Here is a 20,447-nt window from a genome sequence, read left to right on the forward strand (position 1 = left end):
TGGGCCTGTCCCGGGAGGAGAACAGGCCCCGCGGTGCCTGGCGGGGCTGGTGGGGGCAGCACAGGTTCCTGCTGACATTCTGCTTTCGCATCAGAGATTTTCAAAGCTTTGGTCCAGGCTGCTGTTCCTGGAAGGTCACCCCGTCATGCTGCCACGAGAGCGCTCAGCTTCCTGGCGAGGCCTGGCCGTGCCGTCCTGGGCTGGCGACCTCAGACCGGCCACGGACGGGCAGCCTGTGACACCAGCTTGCTGGGGGACAACCCGTCCCTCTCTCGGGATCCGTCCCCACCCCGGCACAGGGGCCCCTGAACTAGTGAGGTACAAGTTCCACGACCCTGCCGGCCCCCACGCCCGAGCAGGCCACTGCACGCCGTCTGCAGCCCTGCAAGTCCCCTCAGCCTCCCCTTCTGAGCTGAGCATGGGGACAACGTCATCGCTGAGACACACACGGCTGCTCGGAGACAGCCATAGCTCAAGGACGGTACGTCACTGCCTGGGAAAGATCACGTCTCCCGTAAGTCATGTGTTTCTGCAGGGTCACAGTTTCCCCCCCCTTAGTCCACAGTGTCACCTCCAAACTCCCCCCGCAAAGCCGGCTTCCGCGATGCTCCGTGGAGCCCCTGTCCTCGACAGCAGCTGGTCCCCGCGGGGACGCCATCCTCACCCTGCAACCCGTGTTTTTAAACAGGGAGAGAAACCCCCTCACCGGTGGCTCTTCTAAAACACAGGCCCGACCCACCCTTGGCTCCAGCTGGGAGAGACGGGGCCCTGCGGTGTGGCTGTAGATACAAACCAGGTCCCGTCCGGATTCTTTTCAAGCAACCACAGGCATGAGGGCCCGGACCCGGGGCCTCCCCACATCTGAGGCTTTGCAGGGGGCTGCGGCTGAGCGGGGCCGGCCCACCCCAGCCCACCCGGGATCTGCAGCATCAAAGCCACGATCACCGCGGGCCGCGGGGCCTTCAAAGGGGGCGGCCGGCACCGTCTCCCCCCCTCGGGCCGTTTGTGCAGTGGGCGCCCTGCCCAACAGACCCTGACGCTCTCCTGGACCAAATTCCACTTTGACAAACGGAACCAGGAATCCCCACGGGCACAGGGACTTGCTGAGAGCCCGAGCGGTGCAGGGAATCTAAGATCGCCAGAGGGGCCTGTGTCTGGGGACACGCAGCCCTGACCGGGGCCATCGGGGAGGACGGGCCCGACAGAAGGGAAGAGAAGGAACGAGGAAATTCCTTCTCTGCAAGTCCAGAGAAAGGTACAGTCCTACCACCGGCTGAGAGTGCCCGGCCGCCCCTGCCCCGGGCTGTCCCGTGGCGGGAAAGGCCAAGGAAACAGGCCCGTCGGTGACCCCTGGGGTCGGGGAGCGGAGGGTCAGGCAGGGGCAGGGGCGGCAGAGCTGCTCTCTGGGAACATGTCCCCCCTCCCATAACATGAGACGTCACCTCCTTGTTCAGGAGGAAGCAGAAGCAGTGAGCTGGACAGCAGGCCTTTCTTCCTCATCCTCACTCCCCGCTCCCAAAGGCCCCAGGCAAGGAACAGGGGCCTGAACATGGTTTCCGTTATGACACTAAGTTGACGAGAAGAGATTAACAATTAGTTTGGGGCTAGGGGGACGGAGACACAGATTTTAACTGCAGAAACAGCCTGGTGACAGCACCACACACACCTCGTGCCAACTGAGCTCTCCTGCCTCAGGGGAAACTGACCACAGCCTGTTATTTTAGGGCACGAACTCTTCTGTCACACAGTGTCACGTGTGTACGCAGGAAGAGAAGACAGACTGCTAGAGCCGGAAGCAGACACGGCAGAGCTGCTGTGTGAGCAGGACAGAGGCCTGTAGCCCTTAAATGGCCAAGGTGACCCTGCAGGGGCAGGGGCAGGGCTGCTCCTCGGCCTCCTGGTGCCACAGCAGGGACCGGCTGGTTGACGTCGAGGTGGCCTCGTCGGAGAGAGGCGGGTGAGGGGTCAGGAACACACACAGTCGGCCGGGCACTGGGACACAGACTCCACACATGTGGTTCCAGGTAATGGCACGATGGCTCCGCGTTCCCACCCACTTTCAGACAAGGAAATCGGGGACGCGTGAGGTTAGGGAACCTGCCCGAGTCACCCAGCCAACAGGTGACAATGAGCTTTTGCACCGTAACTACACGCTCTCTGCACCATCCCTGGGAGCTGAATTCTCACTCATTTTCCTCTCTCCTTCCCGCCTTCCGTCTGTCTGTCCCCAGGCAGCAGCACCTTTGTCCCTGTGGGGGACATCTGCACCCAGGACACTGCAGCCCCTCCAGGGCACCATGCTCGGTTTGGAAGCAGGATGGCAAAGAGAACCAAGCACGCGAATTAACTGAGATTGAAATCTCTGCGATTGCAAATACAATCTGCGGCAGCTGCCTTTGGCCCCCTGGCAGCGAACGTCACCCCGTGTTTGAGAAAAAGGAAAAACGAAAACGTGGTTTTGTTTCTGCAGCTGAACTAGTCCTCAGTCCCAGCTCTCAAGACTGCTCAGTCCCCAAACCGCAAGACTCCCCGAGGCTGGTGGCCCAGAGGACGGGTCGCTCACCCTGTCCTCAGAGTCAGGTGACCCCAAGGCAACGGGGACCGAGTCTGTGCAGCCCCTTCCCCGCCAGTCACTCGCGATCAGACTTTGGCAACGTTACGATGACTTTGGGACAGGCCTGTCACTATTAATGAATCACGCCAGAGGGGGATTTCTGCAGCTACTGGATTCTCTTCCTGATCGCCCGGCCCCTCGTGTCTCTCCTGCGAGGACATGTACCCGGGCAGCAGGCTGGGCCCACTGGGTCCCCACCGAGGCCGGAAACGCTGGAAAAACATCTCGAGCAAAGTTCTGAGGAAGAGCCTCCCAAGTCCACTTCGGTTCTGTAAACTGAGGCGCCTCACGGAGGACAGTAACGAGCCAGGTGGACCCAACTCATCCACCCGCCTCCAAAGTCTCCACCCGGTCCCCAGTCCTCGCACCTTAACCCAAGTCCCCACTAATGATGCCGACTTCACCCTCCAAACATGACGCAGTAGGCTCAGTGCACGCTTGTCTTCCTTTTTCAAACCACCAGTTTCCATGGTTACCAGGCATGTGTGCACGGCTTCTGCTCCCTGGCAGTAAACGTCACACCAGGCAGGTGTGGCAGGTGGCTCATAAATGACAGTCCCATTTCTGCTGTGCCAACCCCACACGTCGCGTTTGGGGTAGCAAGATCCATTCTAGGTACCTCTAAGTGCTGGTAGAAAATTAAGACCAACAGAGTACTCTGCAAAACAATCAACCTCTCACGAAACAGAACGTCTCCAAGAGCACAATGCTGGCTGAGAAAAAAAGTTATAGCAAGAGGACAGCAGGAAAAAAACGTATTCAGAGAATATACCTAAAAGTTTAGAGAATTTCAGGCTAGGTATGAATTAAACCTGAAGCACAAAAGTGAGCGGTATTGTTCAACTGAAACGCTCTTAACGTTTCTCTCATTCTGTCCAAAGAATGAGGTTGCTTTGCCAGAGCTCACAGCCATCAGCAGGGTCACTTGACCCATCTGGGTCTCAGGCACCTGCAGCGTCAGTTGGGAAGAACACAGCTGAGGAAGAGGAAGTCCCCAAGCCTCGAGGCATCCCAGGAAAGTCAGGAAACTAAGGCACAGTTACCCCTCTTTGCTAGAGTACCCTCAGACCCGTGCAACTGTTAATTTACATATTATTCAATTAAGCGTCCCTTTTCTGGCTCCTAAATCCACACAGCACATCAGAAGACAGACATTACCGTGGGGGAGAGGTACAGTCCCAAACGGCAAAGGCTGACACGCACACGCACACAAACATACACACGCACACACACGCACATGCACACACACAAATGATAAAAGCAGTTTCTTAAAATTCCACAGTATCTGGGGTCACTTTGAAAAGTGACAAACCACCATGCTCCTTGTACCGCAGGTCATGCGCACTGGGAAATGACGGGGTGAGGTATTAAATATTTACGTTCAATGCACTCCGTGGAAGACAGAGTTGCACAAATAGTACATGGACTAGAATAGAGAGGACAGAGTTGCATCCAAAAGTGTGTTGTACATTTACCTATTTTGACACTTGCAAGTTCTGGTCAGAACTTGGAGACCGGCAGTTCCCAGGGGACTTGGTCCAGCCACACGGTGCCACCGTGTCACCGTGTCTCAATGTGAGACAGCGTGACCCAGCCTGAGCTCACCAGTCAGATCTGAATGTTCCAAGGAGCATGTGGTCAAGTGTCCCTGTCCCTACCTCGTGCGTTCTCTGCAGGTTTCTGCTCATCCGTGACGGGCGCGGCAGGGACGTGGGGACACGAGCACAGCGAGAGGGGGAGGAAGACGCGGGCAGGCTGTCTCCAGACTGGAGCGGTCCCAGAGCAGGGGCCACTGAGACCGCCGTCTCCCAGGCAAGACAAGTGACGAGCCAGCAGTCGCCTCCTTAGCATCTTCCGGCTGTGGCCAAATGGCAACACGAGGTCCCCCCTGGGCCGGGCGGCCATGCTGAGGACCCCTGCAGGCCCAGCGCTGGGTGGTCTGAGCAAGCTGCAGCCCTTCTCCCAGGAGATGCCCACCTGGGCCCACGGGGCTGCACAGCCACGCGTTGCCATGGCAGCGGTGTGACGCTGGCTCTCCCGAGTCCGACAGCCCCCAGCCCAGACTCGGGCTCCCTCCCCGGCGTCCCCACATGCCCGGGGGACCCCTGCTTGCTTAGTGGTAATTCCAGGTCAGGTGCTTTCTAAGTGTGATACAGAAAGATGAAGAATGGAAACTGGGACGTCATTTTTTAACTTTCTGGTTGTCAAAGCCTTAAGTTTCACTTGGAGACTTCAGACAAGCCTTGAGATTTCTCCAGTTGCCTGCACCTTTCTTTTCATTTTATTATTTTTGAAGAGCTTGGCTTTGTTTTCTGACTCAGCACGTCAACCTAGAAGCTGTCGGTGACGACATTTGCACTTGCAGAAAAGAACTCAGAGCGAACATCAGGCAAAAGTGTGACACTTACCAGGATGAGCTTCAGAAATGACAGGAAAGTAAATGCTTTTCCCCAACCAGACCAGGGAACATATTTAGGACCCGCCAGGGCTGAGTGTCGGGCTTGAGGCCGGGCCCCCAGCTCAGGGCTGCAGGCATCTTGCCGCCCGGCCGTGTCTCTTCCCTCTGCAGCTGTCAGCCCTGCGGGGGGCTCCGAGGACACAGGAGCCCCAAGTTCCCGAGCCTCGAGCACCTCATCAGGCTGCTGCACACGTCACCAGCCCAAACACCGTCACCACCCAAAACACCATCCTCAGCCAAAACACCGTCCTCAGCCCAAACACCGTCACCAGCCCAAACACCGTCATCAACCAAAACCCTAGAAACAGTTTTTTTTAAGCCATAAATCCAAGCACGGCATAACTAACTCCTGCATCCTGTATTGCGCTTAGCAGTGACCTCTCCACGCACCTCTTGGCCCCAGAGAAATAAAGGCTGAACCTCTTATTTAGTAAAAAACACAGGTTAATTTTCTGTTTAGTTTAGCAGGCCTACGGGACAAAGATCACGCCATGTCCAGGAACACAGGGTGGGCGAGCGTGTCTAGAAGATCGTCCCCCTCCTAAAAGCAGCTTGTTTAAACCAACTCTTCGATGTTATAGAATCAAAGGAAATACTATAGAATGAAAGCTCTCAAAATATTTTTTCAATCTATTAATATATAATTTTAAAATGGTGGGCTCTTTTGTAATTTGTTTTTTTGGGAATGTCCAGACCCCCCCAGCGCAGCGGTGGTGCTTCTAGGGGCCGCGGCCACGCCGGGGAGGGGCCGGGCAGGTGACCCGCACGGGGACTGAGAACAGCCCCGTCGCCCCGAGTCAGTTTCAGGATCGCACGGGTGCTGCGGGGTCACAGGGACCCGCTCAAACTCTGACAAGTTGGCAAACACAAAGGAGCCCCGCGTCCCTGAGCAACACCGGGCGGCGGTCAGACCACGTGGGAGCAAAGCCGGCCACAAACTTGGGCTCCGGGAGGGGCAGCAGACGGGGACTTTAGGGGCCTCTGGGCCCGATCTTGTCACTCACACTGGAGAAACCAGAGATCCGAAGGTGTTCAATGACCTGCCCCCGTCTGAACACCGTGCACGGGGTGGCCTCATTCCCACACACACGCTCTGTCCCTTGTCTGTCACTTCTTTGCCACCGCTCTGCTCCAGAACACAACGCCCCTCCATTCTGCTGGGATGACAATGGCTGTTTCTGAGAGTCACCTCCGCAGAGCAGCCCTTCCTGACCCCACAACCTAGAGCCGACCCCAGGTCACTCCGTTTCATTTCTGTCACCGCAGGTACGTTCCTGTTTATTTGTCACTGACTTGCTCACGGCAACGCGGCTGGCACCGTGACAGCAGGGACCTGCCCCCTCCTCCGTTGCTGTGTGTCCCCGCCCTACGAGTCTCCACCCGGCATCTATGAGGTGCTCAGGGAACGCTGAGTGACGCCTGGACAAGTCACACACACAACAGTGTCTGAATTCCCAAAACAACAATGGGGCCGGGGAATGACAGGAGCGTCGTCAGTCCTGATTTCCTGAAATCTTTATAAACGTAATTCTTATCCACCGACCACCAGTTCTGCTCTGTAAGCCAGGACAGTTGGGGACAGTGACTTCAGAGGCTGATCGGAGGACGAGGGGAGAACAGCGACCGGCTGGAGCCTCACGGAGGGGGCTGGGCGGTTGGGGGAGGGGGTTGTTTTGTTTTTGTCTTTCTTAACCTTTAGAAAAAAAACAAGCCACCCAGCCTCATCTCTTACATCTAAAATAATGTTAATGGTGGAGAACATCCCATTGAATACCAAACTGCGAAGCACAGGAAGACGTTTTTGCGTGACTCTTAGCAGAAATAGTCGCCTTTAAAAAGTTTGGTGCCAACAGAGGAAACTAAAGCAACAAGCCCAGCCCTTGGCGCCCTGCACTTCTGGGGCTTTTGGTGAAGAGGCAGAATGTGGAAAATTAACTGCCGGCCAATCCTACGTGCTCAGTAATTAAAAGGACAAGATTCTTAAAAAAAAAAAAACAAAACACAAAGCGTGTGCTTGTGCTTTGTACTGGATTTACTTCTAGCACGATGCCACAGCCTCTAGGGGACAGGGCCGTGACCAAGTCAGAGCTGGGCTCCCAGCCACCAAGCCAGGCGGCCGGCTCAGAAGACGACCTCGATCAACAGCCCTTGAGTCAAATTAAATGTGGACATGGTCTGTAATAATCATGGTTTTTTTTTTTTTTTTTTGGATACGCTGTTTGACAACTTGCATGAAGGGATGGTCCTCCTTTCTCTTGGAGAGACCCTGCCACTCGGTATTAGTTGAGAAGAGTTTTGATATCATAAAACCGTGATGGGATTTTGGAAAAACTGGGGAATTTGAGTAAAGATCAAGAAAGTTCCACAGAGAAGAGGGCGACCAGCTGAGACTCCGCAGGAAGGAGGACTTGGGAGGCGAGGCCGGATCACACACGGACAACTGCAGGCGGCAGGTGTCCTTATTCCCATTTTACAGATGGGGAAAAGGAAGGTGACAAAGCTGAGGCAGACTGACCCGGCAATCGGGTCATTTAACAGTCACGTCTATTTGGTACCAGATCTCGGCCAGCCCCTTGGGGGAAGCTGCTTGAAATCTCAGCACCAAATTCAGTTGTCAGAGTCCAGGTGAGGGTCACCCGGTTTAGTCTCGAGCCGGGTGGTTTGCGGGACAGTGTTCTTCTCCTAAGAAAACTGCACAGAGACAGCGCGGGCAGCACCCTCCCTCTGCACTGAGCCCACGATGGCTTTGCCTGGGCCGGATTCGCAGGGGCCGAGACAGAGAGCAAGAGTGACCTAAGGCGCAAACCGCAGGGGGCGGCAGACGGGGAGTCCCCAATAGGTGGCATGCACTCTGTCCTCCAGGCAACGAAAAGCCCCGACTATTTTTAGATGCGGAAGAGACACACTGGACTTGTGTTGGAGAGAGTCCCTCTGGGCGGGAGTGACACGGGGTGGTCTGAGCACCTCACTGACGTGGGGTCCCAGAGACAGAGCAGAATCAACGGTAGTGTCTTTGGAAGGACCGTTACCAGGAGATGAGGCGGAAATACCATCAATTCAAAGCTGCAGAAGCCAGGTTCCTTGGGCTAGCGCTCATGTGGACAAAAATTAACCCACTACAGTAAGAAGAAACAAAGCTAATATTACCGTAAATACCAGAGTGAAATCTAGCAATGGTTCCCAATAAAGTGCCTGATAGAAGAAATACAGCTAATTTAGTAAGTACCCCTGACATATTTTTAAATATATGGAGCGCATGTATCTTACTCGCTGGAAACAAAGTACTTTTATGTGTCTACCTGTCATTGCAATTAAAAAACAGTCTCCAGAAACAGAGCAAAAACTCCGAGTCCCGGGCTACACTGGTGCCCCTGAAACCCACCCAGATGTGCCGAGGACGACGGCGTTTTGCTCACTGCTTATGGTCATTTGTTCTTTTTTAAGTCAGCAGATTTGCCACTGGTCAGCAAGAAACGGTCAAGACGACAGAGTTAGGAGAAGGGAATGGAGGAGGAATACATGGGGACAAAGGGACAGAAAGATAAAAGCACACGCTATATTGCAAACACATAGCCGGTATAAAAACCATCAGATTTTTTAAAGCGCTAATTGGATTTGGGCGGAGTTTTCCCCCTTAAGGAGCAACGTGGAATGACATTAATACGAGCAAGAAGGTTCACAAGCAAGTGGCCTCTTTCCACAACTACCGTCAGCAGAAGGACCAGAGAGTCGCTCTTACCATGCTTCAGATGTAGGCAGCTGTCATTCTGGGACCTGTACCTGCAGAAAATTGTGTCTTTAACAAATTTTTACTGGAGAGGTTTTCGTACATTCCAAATACGCAGTAGCTACGACACCATGTGGCCTGGTTTGCTTTACTTTTATGGTTCTTATACCGGCCGTTTTTATTTGTGCAGTACAAGTGGTGGCCTTCTCATCAATAAGAGAAAAAGGGGAACGAAATGGGATCTCACTGGTGCCTCGAATTAATGCATACGGAAGACAAACCTTATCATTGTTCTCTATTTTTTAAAAAAAAACCTGAATCACAGAAGAGATTCTCAAGGGGATGCAAGGTAGCACAGTGTATAATTGTGATAAAAATGATATTTTAAGGAGTTATGCAAATGGAAGAAAAGCAGAAGTGTTAAAGCAAAGAGAACACACACAACAAAAGCAAAAAAAAACCAAAGCAAAACAAAATAAAAGCAGTCCACAACCAGGACTCCAGGTGACAGGGTTTGGGAAGGAGTGTGTACGTGTACCCTCATGTAGTCACGTTTAAAAGAAAGGTCTTTTTGTAAAGAATTTCAGGAAGAAAAGCAGAGTTCAAGGAGCTCGAGTGACAGCCACGGAAGGACGCAGTGTGGGGAGGGCTCAGGCTGCGGTGCAAGGTGGCTGTCGGGAGCTGGGGACAGGCTGGAAGTCGCACAGTGCCTACCTGATGTAGATTCCTGCAGTTTCTCTCTCTTCCTCTTCTTTTTCTTACCCTGCAGGGCGAGAGGCACAGGGTCACGTCACAGACTGCGCCGTGCACACAGGGAAGGACCCGGCACGAAAGCACAGGCGGGTGACACGGAGCTATTATGTATATATGCAGCACTGTTGCTGCAGCAGCATCTTTAGCCAGCGTGCCACCCCTTGCTTGGCTCCTGTCTGCTTTGCTAATTGATGGGCTGATTTTGATTATTACAAAAACAGTATAAACCCGGGCTTTCCCTTCATTCAAGGGCCACAGAAGGCAATTTCCTTTAAAAAACTGTGCACACGAAACTCTTTAAAGGTGGATTCATAGGACACTAGCTCTCTTTAAAACTACTCTCTTCCCGTCCTTCCACGTGGGGAAAAGAAGGGAGGGCAGGACAGGGAGAGAGAGAGAGAGAGAACAGGTGGGCATTTCTTTTATGTCTTTTTAAAAATTAAAACTCATCACTTAGGAATCAGAAAAAGAAAGGTCGAGGCATCCCACTAAGAGATGCCAAGTAAAATCCACAGCACAGCATGGCGCACACGGGGCAGAGAGGGAAGAGTGGCTGTGCCCACGGAGGCAGGACACGTCCGGGACAGGCTGCGTAGATGCCACTTGGGACCCTCTGGCTGGGACACTGATCATCCCACGTAAAGGACATCACAAAGGCTCCGCACAGAGACGGTGGCCGCTGCTGGGAGAACAGACGCCCAGTGCCAGGGCAAAAACTCCTCAACGACAGCGGTCTCAAGAAGGGACCGAAGCCCGAGCTAATCACTCGGGAGGAGGGAAACCGCGTAGCGCTTGAAGTCAGAGAGACCTGGGTGTAAACTGAGGCTCGGCCGCCTGCCACGTGGCCCTGGGCAAGCTACTCCACCTCTCTGACCCCTCTACTTCCTCACCTGAGAAATGGGATAACAAGATGCGCAGGCCACTGGACTGTGGTAGGATTAGAAAATGACACAGAAAGAATTTAAGACGGTTCCTGACAATCGGCACATGGCAGTTATCGACACAGCTCAGCAGAGTGGCCCGTGCTGCTCGTAAGTGACAAACAGCAGGACTCCAACTCCCTGTACTGTTGTCACAGCCCGCGTGCAAGCTGCAAACCCCGACCAGCGCAGCGGCTTTTTCTGTGCAGCACGTACAGGAAACCAATTGTGCAGCCCACTTCCAGAAGTAAGTTCACACGTGTTTATGACCTCGGACCCGCAACCCCGTCCTTGTCCCTGTGGGAACCGAAGTCCCATGGGAGCGTCTATAGCAACAGCCTCGTATTAAGCTGTTTATTGATCAAGGGTTTCAACTCTGCCCTCTTTAAGAGGCAATATTAAGACTGTCCTGGCTGGCACCTCCAACACTAGTCTTACACAGAACACGAGAATTACCATAGACCGAACTTTGTAGCCCCTCAAATTCCTGTTGAAATCCCCACCCCCAATGCGATGGCATAATAAGGGGGGGGGTGTTTGGCAGGTGGCTCAGGGCGTGAGCAGGGGGCCCTTGCCAATGGGAGTCCTGCCCTGATAAAAGAGATTGTATTTGTGATCTGCCTGGGCAACGTATCAAGACCCCATCTTTACAACAAAATTTAAAAATAAAAAAGTTAGCCAGGCGCGGTGGTGCGTGCCTATTGTCCCAGCTGCGTGGGAGGCTGAGGTGGGAGGATCACTGGAGCCCACGAGTTTGAGGTCATAGTGAGCTACGATGATGCCATGGCACTCCAGCCTGGACAACAGAGCAAGACCCTACCTCTAAAAAAAGAGAGAGAGCGCACGTGACCTTAGAGAGCTCCCTTCCCCTTCCAGCTTGTGAGGACAGTGAGGAGACTGGAAGGAGGCAGGACCTCACCAGAACCCAAACCTGCCGCACCTTCGTCTGGGACATCTCAGCCCCCACAAGTGTGAGACATTAATTTCTGTTGTTCATAAGCCTCCCGGTCTGTGGCATTCTATTACAGCAGAAATGAACCAATACAGGAATGATCTTCGCAAATTAAGAGCTTAAATAGTCAAAATTGTTCCCCTCTATAAAACCTTAACTATATCATTTATAATATAGTCTCTCAGAAAGTCTTTGCTATCTCAAGACTGCATTAGTAAAATGCTCAAACGTTACAGTAGTAAGAGAACTGGCAATATATTTGAGGTATTTCTTGCCAAGAAAATCAGTACACCTTAAACATGATCACACCTACTGTGTCTGAATATAATACGTAGTAGACGTCAGAGTACATTAATATGAATTTTTTTTTTTTACCCAGTTCTAATTATTCTATGGCAAAACAGAAACCTGAACGCAGTGATTATAAGAAGTGTCAAATGATACAATCCTTTGGAAAGCAACTTGACAGTATGTATCAAGAACTTTAGGCCGGGCACGGTGGCTCACGCCTGTCATCCCAGCACTCTGGGAGGCCGAGGCGGGAGGATCGCTCGAGGTCAGGAGTTCGAGACCAGCCTGAGCAAGAGCGAGACCCCGTCTCTACGAAAAAATAGAAAGAAATGATCTGGATAACTAAAAATATATATAGAAAATCTTAGCCGGGCATGGTGGCACATGCCTGTAGTCCCAGCAGCTCGGGAGGCTGAGGCAGGAGGATCGCTTGAGCCCAGGAGTTTGAGGTTGCTGTGAGCGAGGCTGACGCCACAGCACTCACTCTAGCCCGGGTGACAGAGCGAGACTCTGCCTCAAAAAAAAAAAAAAAAAAGAAGAACCAGCTCTATTTAAAAAAATACATTAGCACCTATAGCAAAAACAAAAAATACTATGCAAACTCAAAGCTTGCAGAATGCGACATATCCATGAAATCTGTATTACAAAGATCATTAACTTCCAAAGACAGGAAACAGTACCAGCATGGTACACGCCCTGAAACTCGGTTCCTTTCTGAAAGCAAAGGGAAGGAGGGGTGTACGGGAGCCAGCGGGGTGCACAGGGCCTTACGTAGTTGTCTCGCGCGGACCAGCCCGGGTAGAGCTGCATGTGTAGCTGTCTTTCCTTCCGAGCCAGTTCATAGTATTTAGCCTGCTCTTCCCGCGAGAGGGCATGCCACTGGAACGAGAGGGGAGGAAGACAACGACAAAAGTAAGCACGATGGGAACAGTGTACTTCATGCTTCCAACATCCAAAAATGGAAATAGTAAGCATTGAGACTTTGATTTATTTTTAAATGGCAGAAGACCAAGTGCTGCGGAAATGTGCTTGGGGTCTGGTGGCTGGAGTGAAACTCAAACTTCGGTTTCTTTACCCTGTTCTCCGATATCACATGAAACACATCAAAGTCAATCAAAGGATCCGAAGTAAAATGATCTCTGTCACCCACCCCCTTCTCTTTCCCAACATAGATTAAAAAGAACTTTCACTGGTCAACCTCAACACCCAACGTAGCCCTTTTTCATAGTTTGTAGCGTATTCTGATATGTGAGCCCAAGTACTATTTATTTAAGGCAAAATGTGATAATTTCCAGATGTCCTTTAAGACAGACACACCCTCTCCTCCCATGGACATTCTCCGACTGTGTCACATGAAGAGTCTGAAACCTTCATCATATGACGCTGTCTAGAGAGAGAAAGATCAAAAGTCAGCCAGTCTGTGGCAGTTCTCACCGTCTCACCCACCTCTAACAACCAACAGCTTGCTAAACCCGGGCGCCAAGACCCTCACAGGCAAAGATCAACCCGGACACGATGGAACGGATCATCCTTGGTTTTCCTGAGAATACACTGATCGCTGGAATTTACACAGTTAGTTCTGGTGCTAAATAAATATGATTTGCAAGAGACAAAGTGTAACCAAAAAGAAAAAAAATAAAATAAAGAGACGAAAAGAAAAAGAATGGCAAGAAAGAGGTCTTCCATTTTACATTTGTTTGTTCATTTGACAAGTAGTATTCCCCTATATACAACGCTTTTTAGTACTGCAATGTGTCAGTGTAATTTTACATAATCTGTGGCAGCTTCATAACTTGCTGAGAAACCTAGGATCACAAATATGAATTAACTCCCAAAATACATATCAAGGTTGGGTCTTCTACCCAAGTAGCCGGGTATTTTTCAGTTACAGCAGGAAACTTAGGTTGACAAGAAGACCCCAGCTAGCAAAACTGGATAAAATGCAAGGAGAAAAAGAAGGGCATAAACTAGACTATTTGTTTGCATTTTCAGTTGGTTTTAGTTCCCTGATATTGCTAATGCACAAAACCTACTTGCAAATGAGAGATCATTTACCCGACTAATACATTCGGTTAAAAAAACAGTGGTACTGCACATTTACAATAAAAACAATATAGACACTAGAAAAATCGTCTTTCTTTAAAGGACTTTCTGAAACACAATTGACCAAAACCACTTTTCTATCTCTTTGCTTATTGAAAAATTTAAAGTTTCTAAAAAAAAAAATCAAATTTCATTGTCAAGGCTTCACAAGTTGTGGGGCAAAGACCCATTTAATTCGAAGAAACTTAAACAGTTCCAAGATAAAACATTCTCACAATAAACTTGTAGTACATGGAATTCCTTTATTAGCCAGAAAGGTCTGAATAGAAAAAGCTTATTTTAAAAATAAGATTTGTGCTACTCTTATTTATAGTATGAATTTAAAATAAAACTCCGATTAAGTCACATGAATGAACACTTCTATTTTAGAGACACAGTAAAGGTGAACGAAAATCGAAAGATAAAATGTTCTGGGATGGATTTAAGGATCCACTTTCAAGAACTCTAATTATCCCGGTGTAAAACTTGGTGATTTTCAAGCCAGGGACTTTAAAGAGCCAGCAAAGGCTGCCCTGCCAGAGGGGAGTTAAGAAAACCCGATCTTAATCAAAGATCGCAGAGATCTATAAATAGAAACAGGTGTCTAAATCAAAGACAGAGAAAGACCCCAAATGAGAACCATCCCTGGGGACACATGCCCGGCTCTGGGGATTGTCAAGGGAGCCGAGAAAGTAGCAATTGTTGGAAACGTGCATCAGAAATAGGAAGCGTCTCTTCATAGCGTATCCTCATTCTCTTGGGCAGGAAAATCATTCCCGCGGGAGGGCCAGGGGGCCTTTAACACAGAAAAGAGAAAGGAAAAAGCTAAGAGTTGCACGCAGCCGACATAAAAACGGCAACCCTTCTCCTCTGATTGCTTCTTTTAAAGAGTCGAGGAGGATGGTCACCGGCTTTTAAGGCGGAGCTCTCCCGAGATGATGGGCATCAGCCATCTGCTGTGATCTGGCTTGGGGAATCATCGTAATTATTGTGATTAAGTGTTTAAGGAGCCACGGGGAGATAGGGCCACCAAAAGAAAAGCTATCATCTACCGCCGCGCCCTCCCCACGAATCCCTGGGGCCTTGCAGATTGGAAATAGCTGCATTTGCGGCAACCCAATGGGAATCGATAACCCTAGAAGGCCTGTTTGTTCCCCTCCTGTAGACGAGGCCTGGCAGCCTCCCGAGTGCGCCCTGCTGGGAACGCTCACGTGGACCAGGTTTGGAACAAACACGGTAAAAATGATCACCAACAACAGCGGACACGTGATGCTGTCTGTTCCACAAGGGCTGCTGGACCCTCCTCACCCGGGTGCTCACTCGCCCATCATGAATCTCTGAGAGGTCGCAAAAACGCATACACAGGGTCATAAATTAAGAAGCTGGCCGGGCGCGGTGGCTCGCGCCTGTCATCCCAGCACTCTGGGAGGCCGAGGTGGGAGGATCGCTCGAGGTCAGGAGTTCGAGACCAGCCTGAGCAAGAGCGAGACCCCATCTCTACTAAAAATAGAAATAAATTATCTGGCCAACTAAAAATAGATACAGAAACAATTAGCCGGGCATGGTGGCGCATGCCTGTAGTCCCAGCTACTCGGGAGGCTGAGGCAGGAGGATCGCTTGAGCCCAGGAGTCTGAGGTTGCTGTGAGCGAGGCTGATGCCACGGCACTCACTCTAGCCCGGGTGACAGAGCGAGACTCTGTCTCAAAAACAAACAAAAAAAAGAAGCTGCCACACATATATGAAGAACATCAACAGAGTAAGGTGAAGCGTTTCTGAAACTATGATGTAATTACAGTGGCCGTGTAACCTGAACAGTAAAACAGGTGCCATTTACAGGACGTCCCTGTGTGCCAGGGACAGTCGAGCAGTTGACGATGCATCCCGTTTCATCTTCCTACAGGCTGTCACCGTATCTTGCGCCCTTTGTCACTTCCCGGAGCTCTTGCTATACAAACGCATTCGGCAACCGCCTGATAAGCAATTAAATCTGGGCAGAGTTTACTGAAGCCGCCCCACGGTGGCCACGAACGTGTCTATACCAGCCCACGCTTACCCTTCTGCCCAAGATCTGGTTGATGGCGGCGCTTTCCTTGAGAGTACACTCAGCCACGACGTTCGCCCGCATCTCTTTCATGTATAACATGAAAGCGTTCAGAGGCTTCTTGATGTGAGGTCTTTTGGGCTCCTGCTCCTTCCTCTGTTCATGCTGGGGCTTCCTGCAAGGCGGTGGGTGGGTAGGGGCAGGGGTGGAAGGGACGAGGCAAGGGAGAGGGCAGGAGAGAAGCAAAGCACCTGTTCACGTGGCCACGCTCAGCCCGGGACAACCCATCACCTCGGAAGAGCAGCTCTTGACCCACTTGGAACGCTGAGCTGCAAACAACCCACCCAGTAGGGCTTCTCGTCTACGCAGCAGGTCTTTGAGAACACAAATCCTTTCGTTTGAGCAAGGGCAGCTACAGCTAACAGAAGTGTTTAACGCAAAATGGAACCGGCTTTGGCTCTGTAGAGATGCTGCGTCTACAGGGCCCCGAGGCTGAGTTCCTCAGTCACCCCGGAGCAAGCTGAACACCATCACATAGCCAATCACGTCCTCTTTCAGGGCAGAGGTTCTTAACTTCGGGGCTGGGGGGGTCCAGGGCCACGTTGAGAAGCTAATGAAGCTCTGGACCCTCTCCCTTGAACAATGCATGCTGCCTTGGCATGCATTTGCAAGTTTAGGGACAATCACATGCTGCCTGCCCCCCGCCACCTACCCAGCCCCATCCACAGAACCTAGATTAAGCAGCTCAATTACTAATCTCCTCAGGGTCAATTAATTTAGCCCTGGTCTAACAGTCTGAGGCAATCCTGGCCCCACAGGGAAGCCTGGCCGTTGTGTGCCCCTTGCCTCGAGTCGGGCTTGCTGCATTTCCAGAAGGAAGCGCATTGAACCCTCCCATCGAACCCACTCGGGTACTAACAAGTTCTCCCCCTCAATCATCTGGACCAAACTGCAACCCGGTGGTCCGTGGGTAACCAGCTCAAGATTCTCCAGTGCCTGCCTAGGCTCCGATGACTCCTTCCTCCCCGGTGAGGTCCCCGCGATCTTGCAAGGTCTGTGCCCCTTTTCCCATCTCAGAATCAAAATCAGGGCGGTGAGAATCAAGCCGCTTAGTGTCCCCAGGGACAGAGCTTTCGGGGCAGCGCTGCGCGGGATTTCAGGACGACAGAGAGAGAGGAGGAAGCAGCCGCAGTGGCCGGCCCAGGTGGGAACTTACACGTGCATTAGGTCGCTGTCACTGTGGGGGTGTTCCTGCTTGACCTGAGGCGTCACAATAGCTGGGTGAGGGATGCCAGTTGTGTGGGGACCCGGAGGACCAGGAATCATATGATGGGAAAACCTACAAGAAGGAAAGAGAAGGGAAAAAATACGTACTGCTGGCTGCTGCCTCCAAAGCCAGACGGAATTTCAGAACAATCTACCCACCGCTGTTGGCTAAGAGTTACACACTGGAGTATTCACTGTAAATTAGACGGGGCTAATGATTATTTTTTTCTTACTGTATTCAGGCGGAAAATATTTATCATCATTCCCTGTAGTTCTTCAAACTAATAGTAGAACCTGACATTTTTCCTGGGAGGACTGTGGACCACAGGATTTAAAAAAAAAAAAAAAAAAAGTGAATCATTTTTCTTGCAAAGCAATTTTCAAAGAAGGATTTCAATGAGAGTAATGACTGAGAATATAACACTTTATGAAGATGTAGCTTTTTAAATTATTTTTAAATAAAAGCTAAAGACGTATTTCAGTATCTCTGCCTGCATTCCTAAGAAAACCATCACATTGAGAGTTTTCTTGTATTCACTTCATTATTAATATTAATATTAGGAGGGAACAACTAAAAGGGACAGGAATGAGGCCCCTGTTTAGTTAGGTTTCCATCAACATCATACGAATTGATTTCGATGCAGAAATAAAGTAATTTTGGAGCGCTCTGGCCTGATGGGAAATTGAGAACAGAATCAAGGGGAGAGATTTGACTACAGCGAAGGTTCCAGTTCTGCACCGACGTAAAAACTATCCCCGTTAAAGGCTTTTCCCAAAAATACTCTTGTCAATCATAAAAGGAATCTGAAAACATCCACCACCAGCCAACACAGAGGAGGAAAACTGCCATGCAAGAAAAATAAAATAAATTAAACAAATAAAATAAAATAAATAAAGACAGGGCTCTCAACAGGTGCTTTGGATAAACTGGGATGTGTTTTAGAAATTTTTACTTTCCCAACTGTCTTCAAGGAAACATTTAATTCAACAAGAACATTCTCAAATCTTTCATCACAGCCTGTACAATTCATTCCTTCATCAGGAAAGGAACTCTGCTTGGATATGGAGTATTTCAGAAAGAAATTGTAAACTATTAAGAAAGCATGGTGGCCGGGCACAGTGGCTCACGCCTGTAATCCTAGCACTCTGGGAGGCTGAGGCCGGAGGATCGCTCGAGGTCAGGAGTTCGAGACCAGCCTGAGCAAGAGCGAGACCCCGTCTCCACTAAAAATAGAAAAATGATCTGGACAGCTAAAAAAATATATAGAAAAATTAGCTGGGCATGGTGGCGCATGCCTGTAGCCCCAGCTACTCGGGAGGCTGAGGCAGGAGGATCGCTTGAGCCCAGGAGTTGGAGGCTGCTGTGAGCGAGGCTGACGCCACGGCACTCTAGCCCGGGCAACAGAGCGAGATTCTGTCTCATTAAAAAAAGAAAAAAAAGAAAGAGAAAACAAAGCATAGTGAAAATACAAGTATTTGACCAAATACTGTTGCTTTGCTCAACGTACCATTTGCAAAAATACATGATGCTGGTCATTTGCCTGTGACAAAATCCTGTCATCATACAGTTCTTGCAACGTTAAAACGTGTAAAAAGTATGTTTTAGGGGGAAGGATATTAATTCAATTCCCCGCCACCTACGGTCACAGCTAGATTTACAACTCACTGGAAAAAAAAAATAAAAATTATTTCTTTTGAAGCTGCAGTTCACCGCAGAAACTGAGAATGTCACACCCGTGTACAGAGGACAGATTCACAACCGGTTACGAACTCACCAGCTTTGACTCCAGCGCAACGACACTAGCCCCCCTGACAAGCCACGTGGGACGCACATGCCACACCACGCGTGCGCGCAGGGAGCACGGGCCACAGAAGCCGACCCTTCCGGAAGCAAAAGCGTCACACAGAGCAGCCCGCGGCGAGGCAGAGCAGGGTCCCCGGGCTGCAGCGCGGGGCCACGTCCGCACGGGGCCTGAGTCGCTCACTAGGACGGTCACCCTGCGCGGCCTGGTGGCCTGGAAGGTTCTAGGGTCTGGACTCCCCGGGCATCTTCCAACGCTGCCCCATCAGACTGATGCCACTGTCCCCAAAGGACTCAGATGGCAGAACTCAGACCACGCCAGGTCTTCGTCTCCTCCCTTACTGCACCCCCAAGTGCATTTTGAACCCGACAAGCTCCACTTTGGGGACATTTCCCGGCCCACGGTTGGGGGGACAATGCGTTCTTCTGGTTGCAAAGCTCCTCGGGGAAGCTGGTCCGGCCGGGGCACCTCCGTGGGCTCCTGCCACCCGGGAATGTCCTAGTGTGGGAGCCAGGCCCCCTGCAGACCCGCGGCCGCGACACGCACCCTCCTTGGTGGCCCGCGGGGAGCAGAGCCACGCAGGACGCAAGCACGAGAAGAGCCACATGTGTCCTCCGGCGTCCCCGGCTGCACCTCGACCTACCTGGGCACGGAGGTGTCGACTGACAGTGAGGATGGGTAGGGCTGCCTGAATCCACCCGAGATGGGGTACACAGGCTGACCTTGCCTGAGGTCACAGAAGAAAGGAGCCCGTCAGTGACAAAATGCGAGTCACCAGCCGGCAATCGGGAGTGGGGATGGGGGGGGCAGATGGGCCGACAGAACCCGGTGGGGGTGTCACGGGCCACCACATGTCTGCAGACGCCAGACTGTGTCCCCTCCTTGTCCTCCACCCAGTGGAAGCATCGTTTGCCTTCGAGGGACTCTCCTGCCCCCAGCTTGGAAACAACCCAGTCCCAACCCCATTAATACTTTGAACAAAGTAGGTGCTTAATAAATGCTTATCAACTATCACGGACCCCTGAGAGCGGTGACTTGTTCCCTTCAGGGAAAGGGCTCAGTGGATTCTTTACCAGAATCTTTGAGAATTTCAGGGAAGGGAAGAAAGGAGGAAATCAAATTTTACATTTATATACAAATGAGCAAACATCGAAAAAAAACTGCATCTCCCCCCCCAAATCCACACGTTAGAGTCAAGAAATAAAAGCGTGATTCGCTGGCGTTAGTTTCCCTCCACTCTGGGAAGCCCCCCTTTCCCTCTTGTCCTTCCCACGTCCCTCATTTGTCACTTGCAGGGTCTACGTCCCGCTGCCAGCAGGGCGACTTGCCACAGCATTTGTCCCCTTGAGTAGCTCAGCTCAGACAGAATAACTGATCTAGGGTTGAAAGTCTATGCACAGTCGGTTCACTTCGGCCATTGGCTAAGAGACTGAGTGCCAATGGCAGAGACAAAGGAAAAGACCAGGTAAGGGTGGCCCAGGTAGGAAGACGGGAGCAGTGACATGGGGCTGCAGGGACAGAGAGCCGAAGGATGATGTCC

The 20,447-nt window shown here is 51.2% G+C and overlaps 1 protein-coding gene across 4 annotated transcripts in view; it reads right to left on the reverse strand.

The window, feature by feature from the left end:
* LEF1 (lymphoid enhancer binding factor 1) overlaps nucleotides 1–20,447 on the reverse strand; it is a 93,274-nt gene that overhangs the window by 1,632 nt on the left and 71,195 nt on the right. Inside the window, exons 6-11 of one of the 4 annotated variants that reach the window (XM_045537450.1) lie at nucleotides 19,551–19,634; nucleotides 17,056–17,178; nucleotides 15,852–16,014; nucleotides 12,487–12,594; nucleotides 9,514–9,562; nucleotides 8,812–8,852 (exon numbers count right to left, since the gene is read on the reverse strand). In XM_045537450.1, the coding sequence (XP_045393406.1) occupies nucleotides 8,818–8,852; nucleotides 9,514–9,562; nucleotides 12,487–12,594; nucleotides 15,852–16,014; nucleotides 17,056–17,178; nucleotides 19,551–19,634 (562 nt within the window). In that variant the 3' untranslated portion in view covers nucleotides 8,812–8,817. The remainder of the gene's footprint in view (nucleotides 1–8,811; nucleotides 8,853–9,513; nucleotides 9,563–12,486; nucleotides 12,595–15,851; nucleotides 16,015–17,055; nucleotides 17,179–19,550; nucleotides 19,635–20,447) is intronic. The other 3 variants (XM_045537452.1, XM_045537449.1, XM_045537451.1) reach the window with 3 other exon arrangements.

This window comes from Lemur catta, chromosome 26 (genome assembly GCF_020740605.2).
Source record: "Lemur catta isolate mLemCat1 chromosome 26, mLemCat1.pri, whole genome shotgun sequence".
NCBI classification, from domain to species: Eukaryota; Metazoa; Chordata; class Mammalia; order Primates; family Lemuridae; genus Lemur; species Lemur catta.